The sequence below is a fragment of the Helianthus annuus genome, chromosome 8, assembly GCF_002127325.2.
Source record: "Helianthus annuus cultivar XRQ/B chromosome 8, HanXRQr2.0-SUNRISE, whole genome shotgun sequence".
Lineage (NCBI taxonomy): Eukaryota > Viridiplantae > Streptophyta > Magnoliopsida > Asterales > Asteraceae > Helianthus > Helianthus annuus.
The window spans coordinates 66,091,711-66,100,407 of record NC_035440.2 but is presented as its reverse complement, the minus strand read 5'-3'; the positions used below and the strand labels follow the sequence as shown (position 1 = coordinate 66,100,407).

Sequence of the window (8,697 nt, the reverse complement as noted above, 5' to 3'; positions counted from 1 at the left end):
TGTATATTGGATATGGAAGCTATCCCCCTTTATTATGTGGATGTTCTATGCAATTAGGTAGTCCTGATACAATTACTTAATTAAGTAACCGTTTTAATTTAGTTTAGTATATGTGGTCTGAATATGATACGTAAGTTATTAATCATATTTTCATTTGTTATAGCCATTAAAATAGTAAATTATACAAACATCAAAGTAAAAATTGCACATTTGTCCTAACGGGTATTTTTAAGAAATTAACGGGTATACCCGATACCCGCGGGTATGCCCGATACCTGACGGGTAATTACCCGAAAAATACCCGACGGGTAATGGGCCGGGTATGAGATAAAGAATTACAACCTGGTACGGGCCTGGAATTACCAATACCCGATCCAAGCCCGACCCATTATCATTCCTAGACTTTGTAGATTGTTTCATCAATAAAATTTGTTAGCCTTAAAAAAAGAAGAAAAAAAAAAAACTGAAACCGTTCCTTCCATTGTTGCTTTAAGATTTTCTTTAACAACTGATGATTGAAACGTTTCCACCCTTGTGAAACAAGATCGATTATCACGAAAAAGTACAACTTTTCCCACTTTACTCCAAACACTCACGTTCCACTTACCGATTAAACCCTTTACATTCCCCCTTTCAAAACCCATTTCTTGATGCCATTTCTTTCGATCAAACCCTTTTGTTTTCTTCATACCCATCTTATCCGATATTACAGAAATCATACCCCACTCAATTTCAATTTCAATCTCAAATTCAACTTTACAACAGCTTCATCGATGGCCACAATTGAAGAACAAGTTTCAAAGCGTTTATGGGTGAGGTCCCAATCGGAATCGATTGGTTCTCTCTACACCCCATTTGTAGTTTCTTTAGCATCTGGGAATCTAAAGGTTGAAACTTTTCGACATTACATTGCTCAAGATGTTCATTTTCTTAAATGTTTTGCCCAAGCGTACGTAATTTCCTTTCTGTTTGTGTTTATCCTGATTTGGGTTTTTGTAGTTTTTGATTTGTGTGTGGTTTTGCTTAGATATGAATTGGCTGAGGAGTGTGCAGATGATGATGATGCTAAAGTTTCTATCAGTGAGTTAAGACAGAGTGTTCTTCAAGAGCTGGAAATGCATGGCTCTTTTTGCCTAGTAAGTTTTGTCATATTGCAGTGATTTCTTGTGTATGTGTTTAGAAATCATATGTGTCAGATGTTAGAAAGAGCCCAAATGGGAAGGGAAAGATTCCTTGGTTTTAAAAAGCACGCTGAGCCATAAGTCGCAGGGCATACGTGAGGCACTTGTTGAAAGTGATTGAGGGGTGTGCATCAGGAGCGCCTCTTGTACATGGCCAAGTTTTTGTGCATAAGTAGGTTGTACATATAGTATTTTAGGTTGTACTTAGAGGTTATTTATATATTGAGGAGTAAATTACTTTTTGAGTCTTTGTGTTTTAGTGGTTTTAACCATTTGAGTCCGAAATCAAAATGTTTAACGCCATGAGTTCCTAGACGCTTTTTTATAACCATTTGAGTCCAAATTTTAACCTTATTTTTAAACAAAATTGGACTCAAAACGTTATAAAATGAACAAAATTGGACTCAAAACACTATAAAATGAACAGTTAGGGACTCAGGGCGTTAAACTTTTTGATGTTGGACTCAAATGGTTAAAACCACTAAAACACAAGGACTCAAAAAGTAATTTACTCTATATTGAATGGACCTGCAGAGGTTTTTGTATTTAAATTTTGGGTACCCATTACCCAATGATATAAATAAATCTATCAAAAATATAATAAATATTATACAGATACCTGGCTTCTCGCTGGCACACGTGATGTGTGCGCCTTCGCCTTGTGTCTCATGCCTCGGCTATGGGACCCTATCGCATCAGTGCCCTCGCTTTTTTTTTTTAAAACAAAGAGAGATTATGGTTTTATAAAGAATGTCCGAGCTTAAATGCCATCAACCCATTGTGAGGGTCTTTGTGATGTAAAAACTAAGCAGTCAATAGCGGTGCTATAGTGGTTAGCGGACCTCAGGGTGTGTAGCGGTCCAAATAGCGGTGGCCTATAGCGGTTCCGCTATTAGCGGCACTAAATACCGCTATAGCGGTGCTATAGCGGTATTATAGTGGTGCTATAGCGGTGGCCTATAGCGGTTATAGCAGTAACGGTGTTTAATTGTGTTAATTCTTAAATTAAATACTTCAAAGTTACTATTAGTATTTGATTTGCGATAGGTTTTTGATAATGGAATGATATTACTATGAATTTTGATATTACTATTAATATTTTTTAAAGATATATTTATATATATATAAAAATACATAAATTATGCATGGTATAAAAATTACCGCTATACCACCGCTATAACCTATATATCATATAGCGGACCTTGACCGCTATTCTATTTTGGACCGCTTTAACTGCATAGTGTAAAAAGCATGAGGCGTGCCCAGCGTGAGCGACCCTTGGTGACGGGTATTGCTTCTCAGGTAATGAACACAAGGTGTGCACCTCCTAAACCTTTTGTTAAATGTGAGCCTGTATGGTTTTTCACTAAAAGAGTAAATAAACTTAATGACGATGGTTGTATAGCGTTGAGGTAGTTTAAAGCATTTTGGTAAAACTTGTGCCTTGCGTATGTGATGCGTGCACCTTAAGCTCTTGCCTTGGCCACGTAGGAGGAACACTAGCATGGCATGCTGACCTTCTGGGAAATTCTCTATTTGGTTAAATGACGGATAGTTAGCGTTGTAACCTTCTTTATGATCCAGTGTTGAATGATATACGGCTATTTGACACATCATATAGGAATGGGGCTTTGACGCTTCCAAAGCAACTCTACCAAACTCCGCAACAATAAAGTACACTGACTTCTTGCTCGCAACAGCTTCTGGGAAGATTGATGGCTTAAAAAGCCCTGAAACCGTCACAACTCCATATGAAAAAACAAAAGTTGCAGCATATACTATCTGTGCAATGGTCCCTTGCATGAGGCTTTATGCTTTTATTGGTAAAAAGCTCGAGTCGCTGGTCGATATTAATGGTAATCATCACCCATACAAGAAATGGATCGATAACTATTCATGTGACGCCTTTCAGGTTCTGATTAATATTTTGTAAAATTTTCCTTTCCTTTTCTGTGGAGGTTGCATTATAGGCGGGTTGGCCCAAAATACTTTTTGACCCATTTTTAAAACATTTAGTTAGCTAATTGTTATTAGTAAAATTATTTTTGTTCAACAAGAATCTAAGTTTTAGAATAAAATACACTTTGTGCAATGTTCGGCCTGGTTGACACATTTCCATTTTTAGCTATTTATCTGTCTGACCCATTATACGCCCCGCTTGCGGTATTCGCATATAATGTTTATATGTGTGGGGCCTGTGGGCCATCGGGGGGCAAAAAAGAAAGGGCACTAATTTTAACATTATTATACTAATTTCGTGAAAATAACGCTAAAATCTGAGGACGGTTAATCATGCATCATGTGGTGGTGTTGATAGCTGAAAGACTAAAGGGTACATGCACTAATCGGTCTTTGTCTCGATTGCTGAGTGTTATGTGCCTTATGTCCAAGGCTTGATGCAAAACTACTATCGAGCCGGGGGTCTCACTGGAAGCAGTCTCTCTATCCCTACGGGGTAGAAGTAAGGCTGTCTACATCTTACCCTCCTCAGACCCTACCTTTGCTTTGCTATTGGTGAGATTTACTAAGTATGATGATGACGATGATGATCTGTCTGACCCATTAGATATAACTCATTACTTGAGTGAGCCTATTTATAAGCAAATGGGTTGAAATTGCAACCTCTACTTTCTGGCATGACACGTTTATGACTCGGGTTCATTGGCATTTCTTAAAATATTAGGCGGCGGCGCTCCAAAGTGAGAACTTGCTTGACAAATTAAGTGTCACTTTGACTGGTGTAGAGCTTGATATTTTGCAAAAACTTTATCAGCAAGCAATGAAACTCGAGATGGAGTTCTTTTTAGCCCAACCTGTTGATCAGCAGACCGTTGTTCCATTATCAAAGGAGCACAATTGCGTTACGGTTTTCTCTGATTTTGATTTGACATGCACAGTAGTTGATTCATGTACTGTTTTCGCTGATATTGCTATGGCTACATCACCAACTCCGGGTCAAGCCCAACCCGAAATTCAAAGTCAAATTACCAAGATGCCCTTGACCGAATTGAAAAACACATGGGAAGCATTAGTTAAGCAATATGCAGAAGAATATGAACATTTAATGGAAACTATGTTGGTCAATCAGAAAGGTAAAGCATCATGTTACTTTTTAAACATGAACAATGCATTAAGGAATTTGAATTATGAATATAAAAAAATAAAAATTTCTTTTTTTTCATTTAAAAAAGGGGAGAAATTTGACTACGAGGGTTTACGGAAAGCACTTGAACAACTATCAGACTTTGAGAAAAGGGCAAATACGAGAGTGACTGAATCTAAGATACTTAGAGGTTTAAATCTTGATGACATAAAACACGCGGGTCAACATCTTGTTCTTCAAGATGGTTGCATGGATTTCTTTCAGAGTGTTATGAAAGATCAAAATTTGAATGCAAGTATCCATGTTGTGTCTTATTGCTGGTGTGGTGATCTTATCAGGTCTACATTTGAATCAGGTAACACTTTAATTGCTCATAAATTGTTCACAAGCAATCTGCTTTCTATCTTATTCAATATAATGCCAATAGGTGCTAAATAGGTCGTGTTTGTGGGTAGAACTGAAACAAACCTTAAAGTTCTGTCAGACACATGACATGACCCCAAACACAACACGAGGTTTAACGGTTGACAAAAAGTAGACCTGTGTAACCCGAAATTTTGTTTATTTTTGCGTATTAGTACTCTAATATTTGCAAATTTACAAATGAAAAAACAAATATAATAAAATATTAATTTTACATTTAAACTATGAAACTAGATGTCTAACGGACTAACCCGGAAACCACCCATGTTGACCCAGATACGACTCGTTTAGCTAAACATGTTCACTTGTCTACCTGAAAATGACGTGGTCCACTTTATTCCAACCTCAAACCCGTGAATTTCATGTTAGGTTCGTGTTGTGTCAAAAATTCACCCCTCTAATATGACGAGTGTTTTAAGATATGTTGTATATAATGTGCCATGTTTCAGGGGGTATACACAATCTGGAACTACATGCAAATGAGTTCATCTATGAAGGCCTTCTATCGACTGGTGAAATCATGAAAAAAGTAGAGTCCCCTCTCGACAAGCTTCACGTCTTCAATGACGTTTTGAAAGAACATGATCAATGTGACCAAACAAATATAACGATCTACATTGGTGACTCGATTGGCGACTTACTTTGCCTTGTAGAAGCAGACATAGGCATTGTGATCGGCTCAAGCTCAAGTCTTAGAAAAGTCGGGGGCCATTTTGGCGTTTCGTTCATGCCTTTGTGGCTTGGATTAGTCATGAAACAAAGAGAGCATGTAGAAGGAAGCGGTTTTAGTTGGAATCGAAGATCCGGAGTTGTATATACGGTTTCTAGCTGGGATGAAATACGTTGTCTGATCGTTGGTTGTTGAAAATTTAGTAGTGTATGTTCTGTACAAATATAAACGGAACACTAAATGAAGCTAAAAGGTTAATTTATGTTTGTAGGCTAGGAGAACAAAAAATTTTAGTTTGAAGTTATGGTATCAACTTGTTAGAGCATTCACATCCATTCGATCATATTTTCACCTAAATTACATTAAAAAACACTACATTTTCTCTCTCCTTTTCAATTAAATAATATTTTTTATACCTTTGTCATTATCTTTTTCTCTATCCTTTACTCACAATCACTTTCAAAATATATTAAAAAATTATAGGGGGTGAACAGTGTTCCCTCAAATATACAGATGAACAGTAACATTTTCTCTCTTCTCCACTCACAACCACTTTTTATATTCTTTACATTATAAAAACTTCACACACACAATTTGATGGATTGGATGTGAATGCTCTTAGGAGAACTAAAGTAAAGTTCCCGTACAAATAACTTTAACGTAGTAAACGTACGAATAGCATGAAAAAGGCAAAAAAATGTGGTGACATTTTCGTAATTATTTGCTCGTAGGGTAATTATCAAAAATACTCTACTAATGATCTTGTAGAGTAATTTTGATAAAAAAATTATACATCACCAAAAAAACCCTCAAAAAACCTAAACCCCCCTCCCCCGGCAAAAAAAAAAAACCTCCCCCCCAACCCCCCCAAAACCTAAAAAAACCTAACCCCCCTCCCCCTACCCAAACTAAATGCTAAAAACTAAACCATAAAGCTAAACCCCATAACTAAATGCTAAATTTTTTTTTACAAAATTACTCTATATGATCATTTGTAGAGTAATTTTGAATTGTACGTTGTTTGATAAACTTGCAGAGTAATTTTGATTCATTTGTAGAGTAATTTTGATACACTTGTAGTCTAATTTTGATAATTACCCTACAAGATCAAAAGTACTCTACAGGAACATTTTACAAAATTACTCTACAAAGATCAAATTTACTCTACAGGATCATTTGTAGAGTAATTTTGATAATTACTAATAATTACGAAAATGCCACCGCGTTTTTCAGCAAAACCTTCAGTTCGTACGTTTTGTACGTTAAAATTATTTGTATTTGATCTTTTGTCATTAAATATATAGGTGAAAGTTGGCTATAAAGTCCATTTTTCCTACAAAGTGTAAAAATGTCATAAAACACCATAATGTCAACCATAAAAGCACACTCAAAACCCACAAATAACAAAGTGAAGAATACTAAAACGCCATATTTGTGGGTTTTGTGTTGTGTTCTAGATGATAAAGCTTTGATTATTGAATGACTAACATTAGTGAATTTTATGTTGATTAGCATGTTGTGTTTTATATTCATAGTTCTACGATGGTGGGTTTGAAGTTTTTATGGACTGTTAGGTTTTGGATATTGTGTTTTAATGATATTCACTCTGTTATTTGTATGTTTTGAGTGTGTTTTATGACTGAAATTGTGGTGTTTTATGACTTTCTTACCGAATCAGACTACGCTCCTTTCCAAGGAGAAACTTTCAATAGTACCTTGTCTCCAATTTGAAATTCTAATGGCTTACGTCAATGGTCGGCATAACTCTTTTGGCGATCTCATGCCGTTTTTAGTCTTTCCTTGATTTGAGTTATTTTTTCGGTGGTTTCTTGTACAATTTCGGGACCTGATAATTGATTTTCTCCTATTTCTGCCCAACATGCTGGAGTTCGGTACTTTCATCCATAAAGTGCTTCAAATGGGGCAACATTAATGCTTCTGTGATAGCTATTGTTATAGGAGAATTCTGTTAATGGCAAATGGTCGTCCCAATTTCCACCAAAATCTATAATACATGCCCTCAACATGGCTTCTAAGGTTTGGATTGTCTTTTCACTTTGTCCATCTGTCTGGGGGTGATATACTGTACTTTGGTTTAATCGTGTCCCCATTGCGTTTTGGAAGCTTTTCCAAAAATGTGAAGTGAAACGACTATCTCTCTCAGATACAATGGAGAGTGGAACTCCATGTAATGATACTACCTCATCCACATATAACTTAGCTAGTCGTTTCATGCTAAGGGTTTCCTTCATTGGTAGGAAATGAGCTGATTTGGTTAATCGATCCACAATCACCCGGATTGCATCGTTACCTTTTCTGGTTTTGGGTAGCTTAGTAACAAAATCCATTGTTATTAATTCCCATTTCCATACAGGCATTTCTAACTGTTGAAGCAATCCTGAAGGTTTTTGATGTTCTGCTTTAACTTGTGAACAAGTTAAACACTTAGAAACGTAACTAGCTATGTCCCTTTTCATTCCTATCCACCAAAAATTATTCCTCAAATCTTGATACATCTTGTTACTACCAGGATGCATCGTATACCTAGATTTATGGGCTTCCTCTAATATTCTATCTCGTAGATTTCCTTGTATAGGTACCCAAATTCTTTTGTTATTGAATCTCCAAATTCCATCAGTTCCTTGCTCTAATTCCTTTATTACCCCTTTCATTCCTTCAACATCATCCTTAATTGCTGTTTCTTGGGTATTATTCAGTTGTTCCACTAAATCTATTTGCAGATTTAGTCTAAGAGCACGTACTCGTCTTTGCTTTTCATGATACTTACGACTTAAGGCATCAGCTACTACATTTGCTTTTCCCTTGTAATATTGAATATCACAGTCGTAATCACTTAGAATTTCCATCCATCTCCTTTGCCTCATATTTAATTCTTTTTGCCCAAAAATATATCTTAAACTCTTATGATCTGTAAAGATGGTAAACTTAGTACCATACAGATAATGTCTCCATATCTTAAGGGCAAAAATTATTGCTCCTAATTCTAAGTCGTGAGTGGTCTAATTTTCCTCGTGCTTCTTTAATTGACTTGACGCATAAGCGATCACTTTCTTACATTGCATCAATACACATCCTAATCCTAATTTAGAAGCGTCACAGTAAACTACAAAATCTTTAGTTCCTTCTAGTAATGCAAGGATTGGTGCATTTGTTAATCTTTGCTTCAAGATGGTGAAGGCTTCTTCTAGCTTAGGTCCCCATTCAAACTTAACCGTTTTACATGTTAACTTGGTTAACTGAATGGCTATCTTAGAGAAGTCTTGGATAAAACGTCGATAGTATCCAGCTAATCCTAGAAA

At 36.2% G+C, this 8,697-nt stretch overlaps 1 protein-coding gene across 1 annotated transcript; it reads left to right on the top strand.

Annotated features, from left to right (window-relative positions):
• The first annotated feature begins 469 nt into the window (after positions 1-469).
• On the top strand, positions 470-5,677 carry LOC110909149 (bifunctional TH2 protein, mitochondrial). The gene is made up of 6 exons (XM_022154164.2): positions 470-949; positions 1,028-1,136; positions 2,803-3,093; positions 3,865-4,273; positions 4,373-4,639; positions 5,157-5,677. The coding sequence occupies exons 1-6, from the start codon at positions 651-653 to the stop codon at positions 5,570-5,572; spliced, it is 1,791 nt and encodes a 596-aa protein (XP_022009856.1). The 5' UTR covers positions 470-650; the 3' UTR covers positions 5,573-5,677.
• Positions 5,678-8,697: the final 3,020 nt, after the last annotated feature.

What these genes read in the sequence shown, in the direction of transcription:
- LOC110909149 (XM_022154164.2), top strand. Translation starts at nt 651, where the DNA reads ATGCCATTTCTTTCGATCAAACCCTTTTGTTTTCTTCATACCCATCTT. An exon ending in CTTAAATGTTTTGCCCAAGC is followed by an intron (nt 950 to 1,027) that starts GTACGTAATTTC and finishes GGTTTTGCTTAG; the next exon opens with ATATGAATTGGCTGAGGAGT. An exon ending in TGCATGGCTCTTTTTGCCTA is followed by an intron (nt 1,137 to 2,802) that starts GTAAGTTTTGTC and finishes CACATCATATAG; the next exon opens with GAATGGGGCTTTGACGCTTC.